At 48.0% G+C, this 24,482-nt stretch overlaps 1 protein-coding gene across 2 annotated transcripts in view; it reads left to right on the top strand.

The window, feature by feature from the left end:
- Nucleotides 1-23,480, top strand: part of Masp1 (MBL associated serine protease 1) — a 66,414-nt gene extending 42,934 nt beyond the window's left edge. Inside the window, exons 9-16 of one of the 2 annotated variants that reach the window (XM_021636168.2) lie at nucleotides 1,581-1,718; nucleotides 2,921-2,995; nucleotides 12,987-13,124; nucleotides 14,533-14,646; nucleotides 15,754-15,939; nucleotides 18,262-18,329; nucleotides 20,153-20,252; nucleotides 20,535-23,480. In XM_021636168.2, coding sequence (XP_021491843.1) covers nucleotides 1,581-1,718; nucleotides 2,921-2,995; nucleotides 12,987-13,124; nucleotides 14,533-14,646; nucleotides 15,754-15,939; nucleotides 18,262-18,329; nucleotides 20,153-20,252; nucleotides 20,535-20,725 — 1,010 coding nt within the window. In that variant the 3' untranslated portion in view covers nucleotides 20,726-23,480. Of the gene's footprint in view, nucleotides 1-1,580; nucleotides 1,719-2,920; nucleotides 2,996-6,990; nucleotides 9,409-12,986; nucleotides 13,125-14,532; nucleotides 14,647-15,753; nucleotides 15,940-18,261; nucleotides 18,330-20,152; nucleotides 20,253-20,534 lie in introns of those variants that run through there. The other variant, XM_021636167.2, reaches the window with a different exon arrangement.
- The last annotated feature ends 1,002 nt before the right edge of the window (nucleotides 23,481-24,482 follow it).

Below are 24,482 nucleotides of genomic sequence, written 5' to 3'. Positions count from 1 at the left end.
AACCTTCATGTAAGGGTTAGGGGTTAGATTAGGGTTAGGGGTCAGAATTAGGTTAGTTTACTTTGAAAACTACAAGAGCATCTATATTCTATCTTATCAATGCAAATGAAGTTATTTGTTCAAGGGGCTTGAAGGCCAGGACCCCTTTGGATAAGAAGTCCTCACAAGAACTTCCTTCCTTCATGGTCCTTCTTCTAATCTGGAAGGTTCTGAAATCAGACATATTATAAGTTAGGTAACACCAGTCAATCTAAAATGTGAGTTTGAAACCCTAGGCTAAAAAACCTCAATGTCTGACCGGCACTCAGAGGTTAACTGCCCCTCTACATTTCTCAAGGAGAGTGGGTAGAATTGAGGGAGAGGTAGAATTTCGCAAATTCTACCAGAACTCTGGAAGTATCAACAACTACTGTCCATGTTAGCCAGCGAATGTTTACTCTTTAACTGGAAAACAGAAACCTCGGAACAGCTAGTTCCACTTGCTGAAAGAACACTGAGATCAAGGTTGGGTCTGTTTCTCACTCTAACAATAATTCACTAGGTAACTTTAGACCAATCGAGTCCTCTCTCTGAGCTTATCTGTAACATAAAGAGGAAATTCTACATGCTCTGCTTCACCCCTTTTTTTTTTTGCCCCCAACGGAAGAATTTCAATGTTTCTCCAACTCTGGCATAGACTGTTTTATACGTAAGATTAGGGTTTCCATAAAAAGCAAGTGTCATTCCCTAAAAGAGGTCCCTGAAAAGAAACCAATAGATTGGGTCGTCAGCCTCTGATGCAGCAGTCATTAAAAGATGCCTGACTGGACTAACTCAGGCTGGACTCCATCCATGCTAGTAGCTCACCTAGGATGTGGCTAGACAAGCAAGCTTCCTAAAATCCATCTTAAGGAAAAGGCATCTTTGGTCATGTCCTACAGTGAGATTATAGCCAGCCCCAGTATCCAGCCAGTATCAAAGGAGAAAATGAGCAGGTGAAGACTGGAAACTCTCTCTGAATGCTGTGGACAAATGAACTGCCTGGAGGAAGGCAGCAGGGTGGGGCCTTATACTCGGTAGGAACTGGGGTTTCTTTGTTTGTTTGGGTTTGTTATTTTAGTACTAAGCTCCAATGTGAGCCCATTAAATGTTCTTATTCAGCCTGTGGTTGAGTTTGGAAAAAGTGGAAGATTTTTTTTTTTCTTCCTTGGTTCAGGTCAGCCAGAATTTTCTCATTGAGCTATGGGCTTCATGCCTGGGCAACAGAAGCAGGGAAGATTGCAAAACAAACTGGAAGCCAAAGAAAGAGGCTGTGGTAGGAAGGAAACTTTGGTCTCTGTAAATCTCTGCAGGCCTGCCCCTGCCCTGAAATTCACACCAGGGCAGGTAAGTAGTACCACAGGGGAAAGACGCCAAAAGCGAAGGTGCCAGATTTATAGGTGGTATACTGCATAACTGCAGAGGTGCCAGTCAGAATAGACTGCTTCTACCTGGGGTTGTCTGTAGTGTCTAAACTCTTCACCTAGGGGAGACAGATGTTCTGGGAACCCTGAGAGGAAGAACAAAAGTCAGCTGAGGGGGTCTCACTTCTTCTCTCTCAGTTGTAGACTGTGGAGTCCCAGCAGGGCTGAAGCATGGGCTGGTGACGTTCTCCACAAGAAACAACCTGACAACGTACAAATCTGAGATAACGTACTCCTGCCAGCAGCCCTACTACAAGATGCTCCACAACACCACAGGTAATCCCCCCACCTGTGCGTACCTCATGCCTTCTAGGCCTCGGAGCTGGGGGAGGAAACATCTCTAGGAGGAGTGGTCGCCTGTCTCTGTGCAAAGCCTTATGATACAAAGAATTCTCCCACATCATTTGACCCCTGCGCCCCATATGCTCAAGCTGATAGGTCCATTTAGACACACTATATGGTCCTGAGACCCAAACCAAGGTGTTGTTCCTTTTAGAGAAGAGTTGAGACTTTCAAGAAAGTCTCAAAATAAATTCCTCCTGTGTCTAAGGTAGAGCTAGGATTTCTAGAAAATGGCCAATGTGGCTGGCTGACCCCACCATTTTGAATCTCCTCTTCGGGTTGGCCAAACCAAAGCCACTCAGTGGAGCTGTAGCATCTCTGCAGGGCTCCTGTCTGAGGCATATTCTTATGTCTCACTCAGAAGTCAGGTGGACTGAGAGAATGGGGAACAGATGACCCGTCTCAGCAGGAGATCCAACACATCCCAGACCAAGACCCAAACAGCCCCAGCTGTTGCTATCCAGGCCTCTCCACAATTTCTGGCCAAGATTTCTGGCTTCCCCTGGGGTCAGGTGGTAGCACATAAGCCTGAGGGTAAAGGACTTGCAGGAGCCAGTCCATTAAAGGTCCTTTGAAGCCAGCGAGTGAAGGTTTGGGAGGAAACAAAAGAAAAAAAAATAGAGACAAGCCCCACTTTTCCTGCGAGCGAGGCTGTGTGGACGCAACCCATCAATAGTCTCAAAAACACTCATGGTCTCCAGCAGAAAAATAGCCCTCATGGAGAGAAGAAAGCCTCCCCTCTTCTGAGTGCATCTGAGCACTGAGAAGAGCCCCTTGGTCTCTCTGTAGCTCCAAATCTCACCTTTAAATAATAGAACATGCCGTAGCTCACAGAGCTTCATGGACAAACGTTCCATGTTCTATGACCCGTGAGGAAGAGACACCTGCCATGGCCCGGGAGGGTAGGAAAGGGAACAGACTACTCTCGGGCAGGCAAAGTCAGCCTACAGACTGGCATTTATTTCTGAGGAGAGTAATTCAGAGCTGAAAGAGAAAGATTCTTCAGTTTGCAGAAATGACTGGGCTCGAAGAACATGATAGCAGAGAGACTGTGAAAAAGCAACTAAGAAACCAGGCCTATTTCTTGAGTGTTCCACGTAATCATTTTCTTTCTCCTCTCCCACTCTTTCACAAAGGTGTGTATACGTGTTCTGCGCATGGGGCCTGGACAAATGAAGTGCTCAAGAGAAGCCTGCCCACCTGCCTCCCAGGTACCTCACCCCCCAAGTCCTATGTCTCACAGTCTCTCACCCAAGGTCTGTTAATGTGAGTTGAGAAGGAAATGCTTTGCTTTTGAAGCATTGTCACCAGAAAGTTAAAGGTCAGAAAAATGTTGCCTGGCCCCTTCTCAAACTAACCAGTGTCTTTACTCGGCCTACCTTAAGATCCCAGAATCCCTCCTCCCTCCTTGCTGTTCAACTCCAGTCCTTTCCCTCTCAGTGTTCCATCTGAAACAGTTTGGGTGTGAACCCGGTGTTGTGCCAGTGAATTCTAGAAAATGGACAGTCTTGGGCACACACTAGGCCCCAAAGAAGAAATCAACGCAAGACTGATGACTATAATGTGCTGTTGAGCCCAAAGAGTTATGTGCATACATGGTTCTGACTCTGCCTCCTCCGCGTTTCGTCTTCTTGCCCCACTTTAAAGCAAAAAGAGGATTTTTGTGGTAACAAGAGGCGTTAGAATGGGTACAGATGTTGGGAAATCTGCTTTAGCCTTAAGAGTAGAAATGATCAGCTTTGCCTTCACGTGCACAATTAACAAATTATACTCCCAGGTCATACACTGCAGGTTTAAACACAACCCGCAGGAATTCACTTCCATATATCCAGTGCCATACTTTCTACATCTGTGATGTCTAAAACTCAAGAACAACAGCAGTCAAATGTTGTAGCACTTAAGACAGCACTGAGGAACACTGAAATGTTATTGTCCTCCCTGACTTCGTATGCGCCTTTCCATAAACAACAGCTTTGCCTCCCGGGGCCTTTGTAATTTACCGAATGAAAATGTTGGGCAAACTGAGATAATGCACTGTACGAGTGGCACATGCTAGTATTCACTTAGTAGGCTTCGAAACATTACGTTACCCGTTAAAACGCTAGGCTGAGGCGCTTTCTGAGATTCGCCCTCAGGACGTGAAGAACACAGCAGCGTTTGAGTCAATCCCATCACAGGTGCACTGGGCCTCCTAGCAAGGGAGAGCAGAGAGGTACACGCTTGTGCAGGAATGGAGGGGTGAGCACCAGAAAGGAGCTGGCGAGATGGGAGGAGGAAGAGGTCACGCCACTCACACTTAACGATGTCACTCACCTCGATTTAGGCTTAGCCACAAGCACATTCAAGGACTCAAAGTGGTGAGGACTTAAAAAAAGAGCAGAATGGTGCATCTGTGGCAAGCTGGATATGAGATGTCCATATTCCTAAAAGGTTACATGGCCAAGAAAACTAAGATCAGTTCCCATCCCAGAAGGCCACAACGCAATGTGCTGGGATGGGTGTTAAGAAAGCATGATGCTGCTTCTTCGGGGCCTTTGGTATGCAATTATGTTATCTGTCCACTCAGGAGTGAGTGAGCAAGACCAAGAAAATGGTTCACGTTTTGTGGCTGTTAATGGACACCAGATGCACTCTGTAAAGAGCAGCTTGGATAGACTGAGTCATGAAATTCTTTTAACACGCAAAAGTTGGGCAGAACCATAATGTATCATTGGACCACCCTAGAACTTTTCAAATTCTTTCCTTCTGAAAGGCCGAGTAGCAAGCCAGAATGGACAAGCCCATTTCATCCAGCACTACAATGACTACCCTTCTGGGGCAGGGGGTTACAAGCAGACAGGATTCATGCCTTTATTTTACTGACATGAAAATTGAGGATCAGGATGGTGTAGGGAGTTTCTTCAAGGCTACCTTTAGTGTTGGGGCTGAACTCAGAGCATTGCTGTCTACACGCTTTCCTTGACAGGTCATATTTTATTTCATCCAAAGGTATGTGGAATCCTACATACCTTTTTATTTCAAGGGGCCTACTTCCTTCGGCACCCAACATTTTTTTTTATTCTTAATCTGGCTTCAGCATAGCCAAAGTTTAGAACATTCTAAGAACATCTCTGTCCCTGGAAATACTGGTAGAAGAGTAGCGGTGAGCAACATGAAAGATTCCAAGCATGGAATCTGAGGTCATCGTCACCACCTGCTGCATTTCACTGAGCTCAATGGTACCCACCTGGAGTCCCACCTGCTTAGGAAGCTGAAGCAAAGGCAAAAGAGGAGGAGAAAGAGGAGGAGGAGGGTCCTGTTTCCATGAATTCCCCCAAAGACCTCTTGAATCATTTGACCCCCTTGAAACTTGAAAACTCAACGGCACATCAGAAGTCAAACATTGTAATAGGCAAATGGCACTAGTTCGGAGAAGCAAGCTGCATTTCTTTTTCTTAACTCTGAGTGAGCAAATTACCGTCTCTGAAACTTTGTTTCTCCATCCATAAATTAGCTGTTCCCTAATGTTCTCTGGGCTCTCGCCGTCTGTGACCTCAGGATGTTCTGACACCTCGGCTGGGGAGAGGTACCAGTCTCCACTGGCCATGAGCTTTGTTGTGACTGAGTCATCTGCTTGTCTCTCACCTGAGTATGGCCTTTGTCTGCTAGATGAATTTTATGTAGAGCTTGTCACAGACCTGCCTTGAAATGTCACCTTGCTGTCTGCTGTTTGTAATGAGAAACTGGCCCTCAACTTCAAAAGAGTTAGAAGGTCCGTTTACGTCTGGCTTGGAGTAAATGACAGGACGGCCCGGGATCGTGGAAGAAGCATTTGGCACTGGGAAGAAGAGCATCCGAAAAACATTAGCCTGTCGAAAGTTTACCCTCCCAAAGTCACAAGAAAACCCAAATGCCTCTTGGTCTCTAAAGAACTGTTAGAAGTGCTTGGGGCCAAAGAGAATAGCGTGACCATTCAGCAGGAGGTACACACCCACACCAACCACAAACACCCTTCCCCAGGAAGGCCCACAGGAGTCTGTTCATAGCCAGTTCTTCGGGGTTGTTACTGAAGACCTTCTGCTCCCCAGCCAGAGGGGTTCGGCTGTGGGGGCCTGGTGACGTGTGTACTCAGGGTGCGTGGTTCAGAGGAATGAAGTTTTCTCTCTGACAGGTACTAAAGGACCCCTGGGTGCAATGATGGGTGACCTTGAGCAGGGCTCACACATCATTGCTTGTGGATTGTGCCACCTTGTCCTTAGCCTGAACACACAGAGCCTTAAATGCGCCAGCACCAGTGAGTCCCTTAGGCCGGAGAAATGATTCAGGCCTATGACGGTGCTCTTACTATGTGATAAAGCAGAAAAGAGGATACAGCTCAAACATCCATCTTACGGTCCAAGTTAGGTTCTGCTACCTGACTTGATAGTCATCTCAGCTCGAGATAGCCTCAGCTTCTAGGCAATGACAATGATATGTAAGCTGTGGACACAGCAGAGAAAGAAATAATCCAAGAAATTTAAAAACCGGAGGTCATCTTTGAGAAGTTGAAATCCAGCAACAGGAGTACTGATTCAGTTCATGGAAAGTACAAAAGTTAAGAGAAGGACCCAAGTGTCCCAGTCTGTCAGGAAATCTAGGAGATTCTCACTGAACTTAGTAATTGTACCACATGCTGCATAAGTCATAGGATAAGCTCTTTTAACACACCCATTCTACAGATGAGGAAACTGAGCTGCTAAAAGCCACACAACTTGCTTAAAGGTCTCATGGCTTATAAAGGGGAGTTATTGGGTTGTCAGCTTAACATCTGACTAGAAAACACCAGGAGGCTCTCTGAGTATCGGTAGTGCAGATGGCCTCTGAGAGAGAAGACATTTTCCTAGAGAAGAAAGGGTGGAAGCGTCCTCTACTAATGATGGAGTGGCTAAATACGGTCCAACCCAAAAGCGATTTAGCCAGAAGTTGCTCAGGTTTAACAAGGCCAAGACATAAAACGATCTGGTGCTGGAATGGCCCTGGTTCTGGCACTCCAAACTCGACACAGGCCAACTCAGACAGATTTCGATGCAACCGAATCACAGATGAGCTCTCCCGAGCCAGCAGCACTCAGCAAGTGAGGGTTCCGTGGTGGCATAATCCACAGTGGGGGAGATGTGACTTTCTCTTGGTCCTTTCCGCATGGTTGACTCTGTCTCCATCTCTTGTTTCTGCTTCCTCCTCCTTACAGTGTGTGGGCGGCCCTCCCGCTCCCTGCCAAACCTGGTGAAGAGAATCATTGGAGGTCGGAACGCCGAGCTCGGCCTCTTCCCGTGGCAGGCCCTCATAGTGGTAGAAGACACATCGAGGGTTCCGAACGACAAGTGGTTTGGGAGCGGGGCCCTGCTCTCAGAATCCTGGGTACTCACGGCAGCCCACGTGCTGCGCTCCCAGCGCAGGGACAACACGGTCATCCCTGTCTCGAAGGAACATGTGACTGTCTATTTGGGCCTACACGATGTGCGGAACAAATCAGGAGCCGTCAACAGCTCTGCAGCCCGTGTGGTACTCCATCCAGACTTCAACATCCAGAACTACAACCATGACATAGCCCTGGTACAGTTGCGGGAGCCTGTGCCCTTGGGAGCCCATGTCATGCCCATCTGTCTGCCGAGACCTGAGCCTGAAGGTCCGGCCCCTCACATGTTGGGACTGGTGGCTGGCTGGGGCATCTCCAATCCTAACGTGACAGTGGATGAGATCATCATCAGCGGCACACGGACCTTATCGGACGTCCTACAGTATGTCAAATTGCCCGTGGTGTCACACGCTGAATGCAAAGCCAGCTATGAGTCTCGGTCTGGCAACTACAGTGTCACAGAAAACATGTTCTGTGCCGGCTACTATGAAGGTGGCAAGGATACGTGCCTTGGGGACAGTGGCGGGGCCTTTGTCATCTTCGATGAGTTGAGCCAGCGCTGGGTCGCCCAGGGCCTGGTGTCCTGGGGAGGACCTGAAGAATGCGGCAGCAAACAGGTGTATGGAGTCTACACAAAGGTCTCCAACTATGTAGACTGGGTGTGGGAGGAGATGAACTCCCTGAGGGGTGTCGGGGAGCGCCAGGTGGAACGGTGAATGCATTCACTTCCTCGGGGCCTGCCTACCCCGCCCCAGCTCAAGTGACATTACACTGCACACTGCCAGCAGCATACTCCATGTTACTTACCAGACCAAAAAATGCTACCGTACACCTGCCTACCTGGGCGGGCACTCATCCTCCTGAGACAGCCCCGACCCCCAAGACGGGGGTTAGTAAGGTGATGCATCTCTAAGCAAGAGAACCCAGTCCAAAGCTTCAATCAATCCTCTTCCTCTCTCTCAGCCTCACCTCTCCAGCAATGCAGGGAAAGCTGTTCCAGAAAGCGTTGATCCTCTATGTCAGTCACTCCTAATCACTTTTCAAGCCCGTGAAGCCCAGTGTTGACGTAAGAAAGCTTGGCCCTGATCATTATGGAAGGATTCCTTCGGCTAAAGTCTGCATCTCTGTATTTGCCCAGTTCTAGGTGCGTGCTAAGCCTAATTCTTTCATCTAGGAAAGAACTGTTCAGATTTGGGGGATCAAGAGCACAGCCTGAGTACTTAGGAGCACACGCTTTTTGTTCCTGGGGCTTCTCCTAAAAGCGCCCGGCAGTGCAAGGCTTGTGCCTTGTGCGCTCAGAGTTGCAGATGACTAAGAGGGTACACTGGAGGTTGTAATGATGGAGGAAGGAGAAGGGCAGAAGCTCTCCCAAGCCCCTTAAACACCCGCCACTCAGAACAACACATCGGGCCCGTGCTTCTACTCAAACACCAGTAGGCACCAAGAGGTGTCGGCGCCTGCCACGCCACACAGGGTAACCTTCCAGCCGTGATTGTACCATCTACAGAGGCCCGCCACCTGTCACAGGTATGGAGACTTGGTGACTCCTTGGAGAAAGAGATGGCTGTGCCCTGCTGTGTCCCATTGCTTCTCAGCAGGAAAACAGAAGAAAATATGGACTCAAGACATGACAAGTCACTCCAATACACCAGACTACACTCAACCCCGGAGCCTAAACTCAACAGAGAACTTACCAAGTATCACTCTCCAAGCCATCCGCTCCCTGGTGTTCCAGTGGCCAAGGTCAAGAGACAGAGGCTCACTCATTGGAAAGAGACAGAGAGAGCCCTGACTCCTGGGTTATGTCCCTAGCTCTGCCTTCAGCTGCCCGTATGACCTTCGACATCATTTTCTCCTCCGACCCTCCGTCTCCTCACCTGGAAGGTGAAATCAGAAGATCCCTTAGGGTCTGGTCAGCACTCTCAATGGGGTGGAGGGCACCTCCCTCATTGCTAGTGGTGGCATCTCTGGCATTTCCAGCTCTCTCAAGCTGAGTATTCTCACTTCCCCAAGCTCACTGTCCCAGGAATTTCCATCAGACCAAGGCAGCTGGAAAGGCCAGGAGAGGGATGTGGAGAACACTGGGAAAGGTCATCCAAACACACTCCCATATCTATGAATGGTACATGTAAAGGATGCTATATTTTGTATATTTAATATCACAGGCTTTGCTACTCTATGAGAGGCCTCTGTACACTGTTTCTCTTGTCAGGGGTCTATGGTGGCAATAAATCTGTGGATAGCCAAGAACCTTGGTTTGAGAGTTTGTTGTGAAGTGTGTTCATTCATTTTGATCTTTTATAAAGAAACGTGCCTTCATGAAGTTCCCACCCTCATTGTAGGCACAGCTGTTGGCATATGGCCATCGTCTGAGACAAGGTAGTGGGGGAAAGGAAGACCTTATTGCTTAGTGAGTTCTTTCTCAGAAGTGAGGCTGTAACTCCTCTCATTTAAGTGCCTACAACTTACATCCATGGCTTCAGAGAGCTCCCAGTGGCAGATAGAACAGGGCTGTGTGCATAAAGATGTTCACAGAAGTAAAGGGAGCCAACTGTCACCAAAGGAATGAGACTGAAATATTGTGGGGATGTAATTAAAAGAAGGTGCAACTCTGTATAGCTACAGGGACTCAGAATAGCATCGTAGAGGCTACAAAGACTCAAGGGGGAACGAGAGAAGGGGAACAGTGGACAAGAGTGGAAAAGCAAGATAACAGACCTTCGCTGAAGACAGAGTGGTGGGCGCTGACAGGCAGTCTTAAAAGCCTTGTTCTGCACTGTCTTCTAACCCCTGAGACTCTTTGAGCACATTATGCAGTAGATACGTGTTGTGGGATTTGTCAAACATTGCAAATTGCTGAATCTCCCCCCCTGGAAATTCTGAATTCAACAGGTCTGAAAACAGCTAGCATGGTGGGGAAGGACTGGGCTACTTGAAAGTATCTTGGTGAGACATGGAGAGCCCAACCATGCATGATAATGCACACAGGGCAGTTTAGGCTCATTTAAGTGGTGCGTTGGCAAAGCTTGGGTCATAGGCATCCCCTAAGATGGTACATAAATGGGGATACAGGGTCAGCATCATCTACTGAGTGCCGTGCTTCTTCATGGGGCATACATATGGTTTGCCTTCATCTGGGGTTTGTATCATACTTTTGGATGTGTGTCATGCTTTATATGCTGTTGAGAACTAAAACAATTATGAATTAGCCTTTGAAAGCTTTACACTCTGCTGTTTCAAAGACTGCCTTGTCTTGAATTTGACTATATTTCTGATTTATATTTTCCGCTAGCTATGTTGACTTTGTACTGTGGTGGGTGGATTATCTGGAGAGCATGCTGTGATGTGGAATAGGGAGATGTATTATCCTCCTTCTAGTAATTTTCCATCACCTTAATAACTGATAACATATAGAGGTGGGAGAAAAGGGAGGTGACAAGTGTGTGGTCGGTTCAGATATTGAAAGAGCTCTGGCATAAACAGGGAAGGGAGGAAGGCTTGTGGAAGATGAGGACAAGGGCTGAACTTTGCTAGGATTGAAGGGCTCTCAAGCAACCCAGCTGGAAATGAACACCACCAGGAAGGAATCACAAATGTCAGAAAAGAGGGTGCTTGCAAGACATGAGCTGATACTTACCGGCAGTAGGTAGAATAAGGCCTGGAGATAAGAAGTACTGCCTGGTGGAAAATTGAAAACAAAACAAAAAAACAGGAAACCAAGGACATAGAAGAGATTGCCAAGGCAGAGGATTAAAGGCAGGGTATGGGGAGTGAGAGGAAACGGTGCTTCAGTAGGAAAAAGACTAGAGAGTGGTAAAGTAGTTACCCACACAGTGTGACCCAAGGGTCTTGGCAAAGGCCTCTGGGGTGGACATTCATCAAGGTAGGATACAAGCTGCCATTGTCCTTCTTAGGGACTGTGAGGATGCAAGCTCCCTGTGTAACATCCCATCTGATCCTCAGTCCTCCCTCTCCCTTCTTGGCAACCCTCCTCCTTCCCTCCAGCCTTTCCTGTGCCTGAGAAAGGCTTTCAGCTCTCCCCTGAGAGTCAGGAAGCTGCAGTGGCATCATCCCCTTTCTGTGGCATCCCGGAAAAGGCACGCTCAGTTCCCAGGCTTTGGTTTCTTCAGGCACACAAACCTTTCATTCTTACCACAGTGCCTAACTTCAAACAAAAGTCTGTCTTCCCCTCCCTCGGATTCTGCTTTGTTCTTTGAAGCTGAAGTCTATCTACCCATCACTTAAAAGTCTGGTCAGCCTCGATGGTTGAGGGGGCACGGGGCAAGGAGAGGTTGTAAGAATGGAGAGAACACCATTAGACACAATTTCAAAACCACTGTTCTCCCATATATGTAAATTTCACTGTTGAAGTTCCATTTAGGGCCCAAAGCTGACTGAATATTCCAATGCCTGCCTTATTTCCAAGCATGATCAGTAAATAGCACTTTCATCTAAATCCAGTTACAAAGAGAGGGAAGAATATGAAGGATTTCTGTTATGTCTTCTTTGAAGAGGCTTTATTGCAAGAGATAAGAAAGCGAAACTATGGAATGAAAGAGGTGATTTGCTTGTATCTTTGTTATTTGTTTGTTTTGGTAAAAAGCCTTGGTCGTGTTTTGAAACAAGAAGAGATGAAACATTCGGAAGGGCAGCAATCCCCAGGGCGCTGAGTGTCTGCTGGGAATAAAGCAGGATGTTGGCTGGGACCACTGCCTAAACTATGGGCAGCAACACTGCGAGATGATGGAGATGTAATTGAGGGTGCAGCGTGCCTGTCTGTGATTCATCCCAGTCTTTGCCTTGATCCAGTGGTGGCTGCCTAGATCCAGAGAGTTCTCAGGGTCCTGGAAGCCACGCTGGTGAGAGTTAATGATTCTAGCTAGTGTGGAACAAGCCCAGAGTTGGGGTCAGGTGACCCAGAATTATTGCCATTTCCCCCATAGAATGATTTTCAGCAAGCCAGGTACTTTCTCTAGACTTTGACTTCTTGGGGTGTATGATAAGAGGAACACACTGGACTGTTGCTAAGAGCATTTGTCTGTGAATCCACATCAAGGAAGGCAGAGAATGAGGAGACAGAGCAGAAAGGCCTTTGTGGTGGAATGTGCAATTCCACAGGCTTGTAGGAAGGCTTTGTCTGGGGACAAGAGCCCTCTGCTGACGGAACATGAAGTTTCTTTATTAGGAATCTAATATGTTTGAGTTACGGAAAATCGACATCAAAAGGGAGGGTGATTGACAGGTTCACACACCGAGAAGACCACTGCCAAATGCTGTAGATTTGGTCCCTTGTCGGAGCTCAGCACTGGGATGTGATGGGCGCCTCAGCCCTTACCCTTCCATTCCGCTTTCCTTGATGCTGCAGCACTGTTACCAGCATGTTCTCCACAAGACTAAAGCTGGCGGGTCTGGCCCTGCAAACAGCAGCTCAGCAATGCCAGCAGAAACTTCACTCTTTTTCCAAAGTTTAGTAAAACCTTCAACCCAGACATTAATTGCAGGTCCAACAATGCATCTCATCTCAAAGATACGGCTATGGCCAGGGTCTAGACCTTCCATAAGTCACATTTCTACTCCTAAAACCAGAGTTGAGATCAGTCACACTCAGGCTACATAGACCAGGAATGGGGAAAGAGCACGCGCGCGCGCGCACACACACACACATACACACACACACCAAAAACTCAACTATAACACTATTAGACATGAGCCAATGGATTATGGAAAATTTAGCAGTTAGAAATGTTTCTAACAGAATGAGAAGCCATTAACCCTAGTGGGTAAGGTAGACTGTAGAGTCTGACCTGTCCCTCCCTCCCTTGGTACAGTGTGTGGCCTCCCCAAGTTCTCCCGGAAGCAGATCTCCAGGATCTTCCATGGACGCCCAGCCCAGAAGGGTACCACTCCATGGATTGCCATGCTGTCACACCTGAATGGGCAGCCCTTCTGTGGGGGTAGCCTTTTAGGTAAGGAGAAAATGAAGGGGTGAAGGACCCAGGGCTGGGGACAGGGTAGAAGGTAAGGACCAACCTTCCCTTAAAAACTGGCTGTTTCTTCATGGAGAATCACTGCCTGAGAAAGACAGTATGGAAGAGGCAGGCCTCAGCTCACATCCGGACAAGCATACTCCAGTTCTAATTCCTTGAGCTGTGGAGCACTTCCCAAATTCTGGTCAGTCTCCTGTCAGACTGCTGAACATGGGTTGAAACTCAAGGCGCATCCATGTGACACGGGGCTGGGATGAGCCAGAGCTGCCAGGTGAGGGAGAACACCCTTCCCCTCACCCCACCACCACACACCACCCCTAGAAATCAGTGAGAGTGGATTTTAAAGAGCCTTGGGTGTGTACTTGAGACGATAGGGCAGCATCCGTGAGACCTAGAACATAGGAGGAAGAAAATTGAAGACAGAATAAGACAAAAATAAAAGGGACTTGGGAAGGCAAGGAGATCGTTTGTCATGTTCCCAACTTCATTAGAAAGAAGGAAGAGCAGACGTCACCCATTACTTTAAGGCCTTGAAGTGCCTTTTTAAGCATTGACTTCTTACATCAGTAAGATTCATCCTGCGTGAGCTGGTTGCATGTTTATGTTTGAAAGCTGAAATTCGCTTTACCATCAGTCCAGTGAAAAGGCCCTCACTCTTGGCCTTCTCCGTAGCTCTGCAGGTCTGTAATCTCGGCGGCTGCTATTCTTTCTGATGGAGGTGGGGTGGATAGGAGAGATCAGAGAGACCAAAAAGAGAAGTTCCAAGGGACGTAGGAAGAGGCAAGATACTGTCTCAGTGTCCACACTGCGGTTCAACAGGGGGTGGGTGGGTGTCAGAGTTCATCTGTGGGGAAGTCAGACCACACACCTAGACTCATCTAGAGAGCCCTGTGCTGAAGCAGGATTTCCTAACCTGAGCACCTCAGACCACCTTACCCACCACCCCAGTAGTCCCTGGTCATGGGCATGTTCAAGATGTGCCTCTGGGGAGGAGAATGTTCTGTGCTGAGATTTGTTCAGAATCAGGAACCAAAACTTGTGGCCCCTTCTGAAAGGCAGTGTTCACCAGATTTTTGAGCTCACCACTTTGGGCTAGCTGATACTCACCTATGCCCTGGGGACTTAAGAAAGGCCAAAAAAAACTTTTAAAAATGTGTAGTCCTGGCCTAGATTGAAATAGGGAGATAGAATCACAGACTCGACTCATCCTCAAATATGGATCATGTGCGTGTCTGACGGGGTGGGGCATGAACACAGTGGAGGCTGGTTTGGACACTTTCAGGGTCTTGCAAGGTTCTCTTGAGTTGCGGTAAGGCCCTTAGCTTGACACAGCGAGAGGCAGGACGGGACAGTGCCAAAACCAGGATGTGTGTGCTCTGCTCTTCAGATTCCGACTGGGTTTTGACGGCTGCTCACTGCCTCCACTATCCACTTGATCCGGAAGATCCAACCCTACACAGCTCATACTTGCTCAACCCTTCTGACTTCAACATTATCCTGGGTGAGTGGGGCAAGACCTCTAAAGGTAGCTATAGTTGTTGGAGCAGGGTACCACTGCTGCCATTTCCAAGGCTCTCCGTGATAAGAGAACGACCACCTGCTGGCTCGGTTCAGTTTAATGGTCCACCAGGGTCCCCTCCGGAGCTAGTGCCTGAGTGTAGCAACCCATCCATCTTATAGAACGAGAGCAGAGGTGTCCGATGTAAGATGGGAAGCGGGAATTTTTGGGCCACGGGAGTTTGTAGGGAGATATCTTCTTAATGCATGCCAAGATCTTCAGTAATTAATCTTGTTTTTTTGAATTGAAATTGTCTCCTGTGAGCTAACTTGAGTGACAAATTAGTCTCAGAGCAGCGGAAACATGGCTGGGCAGTTAAGAGCACCTGCTCTTGCAGAGGACCAGAGGACCAGAGTTCCTCTTCCTTATCAGCTGCTTACAGCCACCTGGTACCCCAGCTCCAGAAAGCCTGACACCCTCTGACTCTGACCTCTGCAGGTACCTGTGTGCGTGTGCATGGCACACATGTACACACACACACACACACACACACACACACACACCCTGCTCACCTCTCAGCTCCCTGACCCCTTCTCTCTGTGCCTTTCTACCCTCAGTACTCCTCTGTCCCATTTCGCTCTAATGTCTTCCCTACCTCATCTCCCCTAGAGACTTTTTTTTTCTGGTCACACATGGGTCCCATTCTAGTTCCCCACTCTTTACTCGTCTATTCTCCTACCTACACATGCATTTATAATAGTCCAAGGCTAGGATATACTTGTGAGAGAATATACAGCATTTCTATTTCTCTGCCTGCGTTATCACACAGGGAAAGCCTCTAACCGAAGTACTCTGAAGGCTAAATTAAGTGGGCAACATAGGGCCCCAGACACTAAAGGGTGGCTATTATCCGCCAGACAGTGGCAACGGGGTCATCAGAGGTGGAACCATGAGAATATGCTGGGTACGGCAGGTAGGACAGGGTGGCTGAGAAGGTGGTAGCAGAAAGAGAAGGGGTGAGGGCCGGACCGGACACTAGATGGGCCTGGGGCTGACAGGGAGCAAGCATGTACCTTTCTCTCCGCTGTGCCCCTCCTTCACACGGCCCAGGGAAGCACTGGAGACGCCGCTCAGATGACGATGAACAGTATCTGCCCGTAAAGCGCATCATCCTGCACCCGAGGTACGACCCCAGCACTTTTGAGAACGACCTGGGCCTGGTGGAGCTGTCAGAGAGCCCAAGGCTGAACAACTTTGTGATGCCCGTCTGTCTGCCTGAGCAGCCCTCCACTGAAGGTACCTGTCTTAGTAGAGGTTACTATTGCTGTGGTGAAACATCGACCAAAAGCAACCTGGGGAGGAAAAGGGTTATTTGTCTTACATTTGCATATCACTGTTCGTCATCCAGGGAAGCCAGGACAGGAACTCTAGCAGGACCTGGAGGCAGGAACTAATGCAGAAGCCATGGAGAGGGTGCTGCTTACTGGCTTGCTCCTCATGGCTTACTCAGCCCAGTAAATAAAGGAGACAGTCTGAGAAGGGAGTGACATGCGTGCAGGAAGAAACCATTACAAGCAGTAGTCTGAAGGGAAGGGACTGGAGTAAGAAGCGGGAGCTTTGGGGCCTACAAGAATAGAAAGGGCCTCCTTTTTCTGAAAACCCTATCAGTCAAGAAAACCTGCCATTTCCTGCCGTCACCACCAGCATCACCACGCAGCACACAGAAGGTTGGATGGGGGGTGTGGCTCAGTCTGGCAACAGAGCTCTGCAGTGGCGTGTTCACCTTGTACGCTCTGGGCCTGGCATTAATCCTTAGCACCGTACAATAAAAAATGGCAACAGGACAAGCTGAACCTGAGCCACAGTAGCCGGTCATCAGTACAGTTCTAATCACAACCCCGGCTTTCCTGGTGAGTCATCATGAAGATGCTGCCGGCCTCATTAAGCCTCCGAGTCTCTCACCTCTAAACTGGACACAGAACCCCATTAGGCTGGCCATGCCATTTAAATGAAATATCACAAACAGAAAATGTCCAGCTGAGAGTAGGAAGCCTCCCCAGGCCAGCTGGCCTCCTTTTCCTTGGAATTCGCTGTGTCATATCCTCACTCATTTCCTGAGGTATAAAGACATTGCAAAAGAAAATGCTGGGATCTGAGAAGCGTTTTAAGAGAAGTGAGCCAACAGGAAATGTGTAGGTAAAACTGGATCTGATTAATCAGGCACTGCGCACTTCCCATGGACCAGCTCCTGGCATTCACTAACTTATATATGCCTCCCGGAAGCCTTGTACAACGTTTTGGCGTGACTTATCACTAAACTCATAGATTACTGTACCTCTGATGCATACCAGAAGAACTTCTTTATTTCAGTAGAGAGAAATTAACACAGAGACCCACAACTGGTCAAGTTGCAGAAAGTAAGAGGCTGTGGGGTACTTGTCCCTAAATGGCACATCTGTATCACACCCCTCCTAGGGTTTGGGGATCACTGTGGAATGTAAGAGCCAGAGGTGACAGATGCCTACAGGGAGACTGGTTTCTGGACATATCAGCACACATGACATCAGCAGCACACATGACATCACGGCAGTTGTGACAGTATGCACAAGACCTTTGCAAGCACCAGCCAGACAAAATCCCAGCATGGAAAGGGGGTTGGACACAAGGTCCCACCCCTAACTGAGCAGATACTGGTAACTGATAGCTACTAGTAAAGGCAGAGTCAGATTAATTCAAGGGTGTGGCCTCCGCTGGGGCAACCACACTCCAGTGTAAGGCCACACACCTAACAATAAGGTAGACTACAGAGATGGGATGTTTCCGGTTTAAAAACTGAAGAAGAAGGAAGGAAGGAAGGAAGGAAGGAAGGAAGGAAGGAAGGAAGGAAGGAAGGAAGGAAGGAAGGAAGGGAAGGGAAGGAGGGAGGGAGGAGGGAGGGAGAAAGGGAGGGAGGAAAAGAGGGAGGAAGGGAGGGAGGGAGGGAGGGAGGGAGGGAGGGAGGGAGGGAGGCTGAGTTTTAGCATGTCATCAGAAGCAAGTGTGGGTGAGGTTCTCTGAGCTTAAGCCCAGTACTGTTTCCAGTATCCAAAGCTCCTTATTAAAGAATGCAATTGCTCTCCCTGCCTTCAGCCTACTTCCCATTGTCCCCAGATCTGTGACTTCATAAGCTTATAGAATGTCAGGGCTGGTTTTAGGGGCTACCAAGTCTTCATGTTATGGATGTGGAGTCTGAAGTATCAAGAGAAGGAAGGGGATAAGATGTAGCCTGACGCGTTGCTGACATGTCTGGCTCTTTGTTTATTCATAGCCATTGACCGGATACCTCCTTCCTACTCCCTAATACTACTGTAGACAAGAAGGTGCAACAGGGAACAAGATGGGTGAAATTACAGTTCACTCTGAGGGTGAGGTAGATAAGCAAAGAGACCAGGCAACATCTCACAGGAACAAATGCCCTCCAACTCCGCAGCTCTCCCACCCTCTTCCTTGCCTGTTGTCTTTCTCTGAGGTAGCAAATGCATCCCCTTCCTCCTCCAACAAAGGGTAACGAAACTGGCAAGGCCAACCTCCAGCACACTCCACACAGCCTTTCTCTTCACGGTGTCTCTTCTCCTCCAGGAACCATGGTCATCGTCAGCGGCTGGGGGAAGCAGTTCTTACAGAGGTTTCCAGAGAACCTGATGGAGGTGGGGTCTTGTTTATATCCTGCAAGCAGTGGCACAGTGGCCATGCATTCAGCTCTGCTACTATATACTGCCTGGGATTTGGAGGCTTGGACAAGGAGGGAAATAATAAGAGAAAAGACAGAGGCCAGACTCAACTCCAAAATTTAATGGGACACCAGATCCAAGAAAGTTTGATGTTTGTTTAGCTGGTCATGGGCTCCAGTCTCTAAATACCATGCTATGTCCCTTGAAGCTTGTAAAATCCTCAGAATAGGGAAATTCTCCCAGAACACAGCAAGTGTGGGCACCCAGCGGGCCCATGACTCATCTGTACACCATGAGGACAGCATTCCAGATTAGCAAGGACGGGACAGTCTCCAAGAAACAGCAGTTCTTTCAAACGTGAACTTGACCACTGTACTTGAAAGTCACATCCCTACCATTTCAGAAAAGGATGCTGAACTGGAGCTGAGGAGCCATGGCTCCAAATCCGGGGCCTTAGTAACTTCCTTAGTCACACAGAAGAAGTCTTTTTTTACCCTTCTAGGTTAAGTGGATGGGGAATAGCATCAGATCTATCATCTTTCCTCTAATAACCACCCGGCTCTGACATTCCTGGGTTCTAAATCCTTCGACATATCTAAATACTTGAACATATATTATTTTTGTAACCGTTTAAATTTTTGAACATGTAGCCGTCATCTGTTGCTTCATTTATGAACTCCCAGTTGGTTCCTTGCTGTCTCCTGGGAACTAGCTACTAGGTGCCAGGGAGAAGTGGGGACAAAAGGCATGATCTAGCTCTTGGCCTCCTTGTGTTTGCAGCCCAGTGGGGCAGACAGGGAGTAGTTATGGGTGTGATGAGGGTGATGAGGAAGGGCTATGCTGGGGAGATCTGACCTCATCTTGAAGGTTCAAGATGTCTTCCCAAAGTATGATACCCTAAGTGGTACCTGAATGATGAATAGTAGTTCATTGGGGACTTTCAGCATCTGCCGGCAACATGTCCTTGTGACATGGCGCCCTGTCTGCACTTTCCTAGGAAGGCCACACCAGCCCAAGGAAAATCCTCACGGACTGTATTTCCCTTGTGACAAGAACCAACAGAGGGAGTGTGCCTGGGGCACACGGTCCATTCAGCTCTTGCGGTGAGGGAAAATAAGTGAAGGTGGCTGCAAAGCAAGTGTGGCAGGGTGTCACGTACTTAGCATCTGAGGGATGGACAGATGAATCCGCGGTTAAAGGCACTCGTTGCTCTTGCAGAGGACCCATAACACCCAGCACCCACATGTTGGCTCACAGCTGTCTGTAAGCCCAGTTCCAAAGAATCTAATGTACTCAAACCAGATATGGGTTAAAAATAATAACATTATTAATTTTTAAATATACCCAGTACACAGTACCTGTACACTGCCAAAGCATTTTCTTTCCCACTTTCTTTGTGAAACTGCTCACGATTAGTTTGTCAAAAACTGTGAGGTCCATCTTTAAGATCAGGTACGGGAGTCTTGGCAGTCTAAGCAAGCTAGAGAGACAGCTACACACGTGCACCAGGCTCCAGAGCGTAAGCAAACTGAGGTGGGTTTTCTGCGCATTGTCATATTTGAAGCTGGGATGTGCTAGGCAATACTATTGCCTCCACCTCACAGATTAGATAGCTGAGTCTCAAACAGGCAGGGCTGCTTGACCAAGGTCACGGCAAGTCTGGTCATCTGTGTGCCCAGACCTGTACCACACAGCGGTTCCTGAAGTGTGAGGTAGCCAGAGGCCCACTCAGAGCTATCAGAACAGCAGGGTCTCCTCAGCCGGGAGGAGTGGGAACCAACCGCAGCCTTGTGTTCCAGATTGAAATCCCGATTGTGAACTACAACACCTGCCAGGAGGCCTATGCCCCATCTGGGAAGAAAGTGACTGAGAACATGATCTGTGCTGGAGAAAAGGAAGGTAAGTCAAGACGCCGGGTGATGTACAGTCGCTGTGAGCACAGTCAGGGGGGTGAGGGTTGGGAGACAGAGAGAGAAGGAGAAAAGAAGAGGGAGATACAGAACTTTCCGCATCCCTTCCTGAACCAGCACTTTCTAGAATCATCTTGCCCGATCTACAAGGCACAGGTTTGGATCCATTGGTCTGCTGCACCCTCTAGTGTCCGATTGCCTGAACTACAAGTCAGACACAGGTTTGCGCTGGGACAGAGGGGATTTTTAATCTGTACTCCCTTTCATCTAGGGGGCAAAGATGCCTGTGCTGGTGATTCCGGAGGTCCTATGGTGACCAGAGATGAAGATACCAACCAGTGGTACCTGGTGGGCGTGGTGTCCTGGGGCGAGGATTGCGGGAAGAAAGATCGCTATGGAGTGTATTCTTACGTCTATCCCAACAAGGACTGGATCCAGAAGGTCACTGGGGTGAGGAACTGAGTCCGGATCCCCAGCACAGCACCCGCTGTATGGTCAGACGCAAGCAGAAGACGATGCGAGCAACCATTCCCCCCCTAGCCCTCAATCTTCACCGCCCATTCCCGGGTGCTAATGGGAATTGTTCTGCCCCCTTTCCCTGGCTCTTTAGAGAAGCGGAATAGCAAAGGGGTCAGAGCAAAAGGCACAGGGTTCGGGATCCATCCCTTGGGATCTTTGTAATGACCAGCACCTGACTGCTTCTTTGAACTGTTCCTTCAACCATGAGAAGCAAGTGGCATACCTTATCTACCTCACAAAAGTATGATGAGGGGAAAGTTAATATATGCAGAGTGCTTAGCCCAGCGTGTGAACTAAACGGTGTCTTCCGTAAACGTGACTTAACAAAGGGCATCTAAGTCCAACAGGGAGGCAGAGGTCTCTTGCAAACCCCTGGTTTCGTCTCAGGGGCGATTAGGGACACCCCCCGCCTCACCCTCAGCCATTTCTTTAATCTGCCCCCTGAAGTCTAAGTTTATTCACAAAGGTTGTCCTCTCCCAAACCCCCATAAAAATGTAAAAGTACTCAAGTTCTTAGCCTCTGGCATGACCCCAGTCACACATCCAGCCGGGTCATTAGACGCTTGAGCCAAATACCAAAATGCTGAGAGTGACTGAGGGAAGCAGGGACTGGGAGGGAATGGCGGGATGTGAAATCAGTCGTCTACCCCCATCTCTCACGTGACCCTGCCTGCAAGTCCTTTTTTTCTCGTTTTGAAGGACCTTGCAAGTGCTGACGTTCTAGAATCCAATGGAGCCTTGTTTTCTATGAGTTAGATTCAAAGCAACCCATAAGGAAAATATTCATTAGGTTCCAAAGACAAAATTCTCCTGCTGCCCCTGAAATACCCACTTATTCATGTTGTCTGCCACACCCAGGTCCCTAAGGGCATAACCAAGGCCAAGTACAGCCAAAGACCTTCCCTGTGTACCAGGCCCCTTCTGGTCCTCTAAGCATGAGTTGCACAAGGCAGGCCCTGGCAGGCTCAGCCTCAGGCACCTGCTCTCTCCCTCTCCACATCCTAGCTGAGCTTAAACAGCCATTTCCCTGACCCCTACCCCTTTGTCTCACCCACCAAAGAACCACCACCCCACCCCGGCTTTGAAGAAGCCTCTGGAGACCTCATCCAAGACAGAAGACTTTCAAACAAACAGAAGTGTTAAGCCCAAGGCTGCACTCTCAGGAACAACAGGTCACAGCCTGCCTCTACCCCTCTGAGCAAGTCATCCTACCTCTACGGCCTTTATCATACAAAGAGATGGCAACTGGACCCAATAATCAGATCCTTCGCAAGCAGGCTGGTACTCCCTTTTCATTCCTAAGAATTCTGATGCAGTTTTGAAACTGCTTCCAGGCAGTGGGCCTCTCCATTGCCAGCTCTTCCTGAGCGATGGGCTGCTCCAAGTCATGCTGGCTGATGCTGCAGGATGATGCAGTGAGGAGATTATGGACCAAGGCATCCAGAAGCTCCTAGCAGATCTGTGATACACACACACACACACACACACACACACACACACTACTGCGATATGGGCATGACCCTGACAAGTCTATTTCATTTATAGAGAGAAAAGAAAGCTTGTTGCAGTATGGAGTTTGTGGGAAGGGCACACCAAAAATCAGCCTAGGGGAAGATGGCCTTCAGAAAGTGCACGTTTCCACCAGTGAGGCCAAGGAAAGTCTTCTAGAAGAGCAGGAGGCCATGTCCAGGAAGGGCTTTTCTCAGAAAACACCAGTTCCTCCCATAGTAATGGCATTTCTAGGAAACCAGCATCCCAGCATGACAATCAACACGTACACAGGCCTCTCTTCTTAGAGTCACAACACTTAACAGCACTTTAAATGCTTCAAAACTCTCATGTAGATACCAACTTCTGGCTGGGCCCCGTTTATCCTATTCATCCTCCAAATTATAACTTCATTCTTATTTCTCGAGAAAATAACTAAATGTCCCATGGAACTCCAACCTGGTAGTACAAGTATCCGTTAGATGATATGGTGGTTTGAATAAGAATGGCCCCCATAGGCTCTTATATTTGAATGTCTGGTCACCAGAGAGCGTCACCAGAGATTTGAAAGGATCAGGAGGCATCACCTTGTTGGAGTGGGTGTGTCCTTGTTGGAGGAAGTGTGACACTGGGAGTGGGGTCTGAGGTTTTCAAAAGCCCAAGCCAGGCCCAGGGGCTCTCTCTTCCTGCTGCCTGAGGATTCAGATATAGGACTTTTGGCTACTTCTCCGGCACCTTGTCTGCCTGCATGCCACCATGCTCCCTGCCATAATGAAAATGGACTAAACCTCTGAAACCATAAGCCAGCCCCCATTTAAATGTTTTCTTCAGTAAGAGCTACCAGCGAGCACGCTAAGACAGAAGTCTAGTTGCTATTGTGGTCCAAGAAACCTGATCACCTAGAACCACAGACAGGCAAGGGTGGTGTAGCCATGGAGAGGGCCTTGTCTAAGTTCACAACCTCGTGCTCACAGACTCACTATCTTCAAATCCAGCCGGTTCCTAGACCACTCTGAAATGTGCTGCCTGTAAAAAGGTCTGTCTTCCAGGCAACCGAAATCTACCTCCCAAGAAATTGATTTGTATAACGAAAGCTATGATTTCATACTGCTGAACAGTAATCATGCCTGGGATTCATTAGCCAAAGAAGCTGTTGTTCTTATGGGAAAAACTACACACTCGTTCCAATAAACATCTGCGTTGAGTCAAAGAGCTCTGTTTGGCTTGTGTGCTTTTTCATGCACCGATGAGTCTGGTAAGTTGTTTACATGTTTCAAAAATTTGTTCTGTTCGATTAAAATCACTGTACCATGGAGAGAGAGAAACTGATGGGAATGCTGAGTTATAGATGCAAAAGCATGTCTTGGGCTTTATTGATTCACTCTGCCTAAAAACCCCGACACCATTGTCCCTGCAAATTATCAAGAGACCATACACATTGTATTTCTCACCATACACATTGTATCTCTTGATACCACCCACATCCAGATTAGAAGGGTTTTGTTTCAGTGTCTGCTTCAGAAAATATTGTGGCATGTCTACACTGGTATGCCCGAGACTGGAATACATACCTTCTTTCTGCTATAAGTTAATCTTTTCTACTTAATAAAAAAAAAAAGGAACCTACCATCTCTTAGATGCTTTTCAAACAAGATGTTGGGAAGATACAGGGGGAGGAAATTAGGATTGCTCGCATACAGAGGCGCAATGAATCTCAGCCTAGAATGGGTCTTTAATCAAGAGATGAGTTCTGAAGCAGAGAGGGTTGACTTCAGTCTATTTGTCAAACTAAAGAAAGATAATGCTTGTCTTTTCTTGTTTGGTATTATTAAATCCATGAGTTAGCAGATAAGAAAAAATATTGAGAAATTATGAACTTAGCCCAAATATAAAAGTTATATAGGAAACAATATAGACTCTTCAATATATGCTATCTCATTGATACTGAGGCGTTTACATGCACATTCTCTGACTGAGCCCTGGCAATAACCCATGACAGAATCACTCCTCTGGTCCCCGTTTTATGGTGAGCCAACTTGCCAAAGAGTTACTACAACCAGACCTAGAAACAGAAACTTCCATAGCTACAAACACACCAAGGCCCCTGATCTCGCTGTATCATATAATTCTCCAGTAAACAAGGTCCCCACTGAAGCTGATTCTAGAACAGAGACATGAAATATACAGGACGAGCCTGGAGCATCTTGAAGTG

This window comes from Meriones unguiculatus, chromosome 17 (assembly GCF_030254825.1).
Source record: "Meriones unguiculatus strain TT.TT164.6M chromosome 17, Bangor_MerUng_6.1, whole genome shotgun sequence".
In the NCBI taxonomy this organism is placed as follows: domain Eukaryota; kingdom Metazoa; phylum Chordata; class Mammalia; order Rodentia; family Muridae; genus Meriones; species Meriones unguiculatus.
This window is presented reverse-complemented; position numbering and strand designations above follow the sequence as displayed.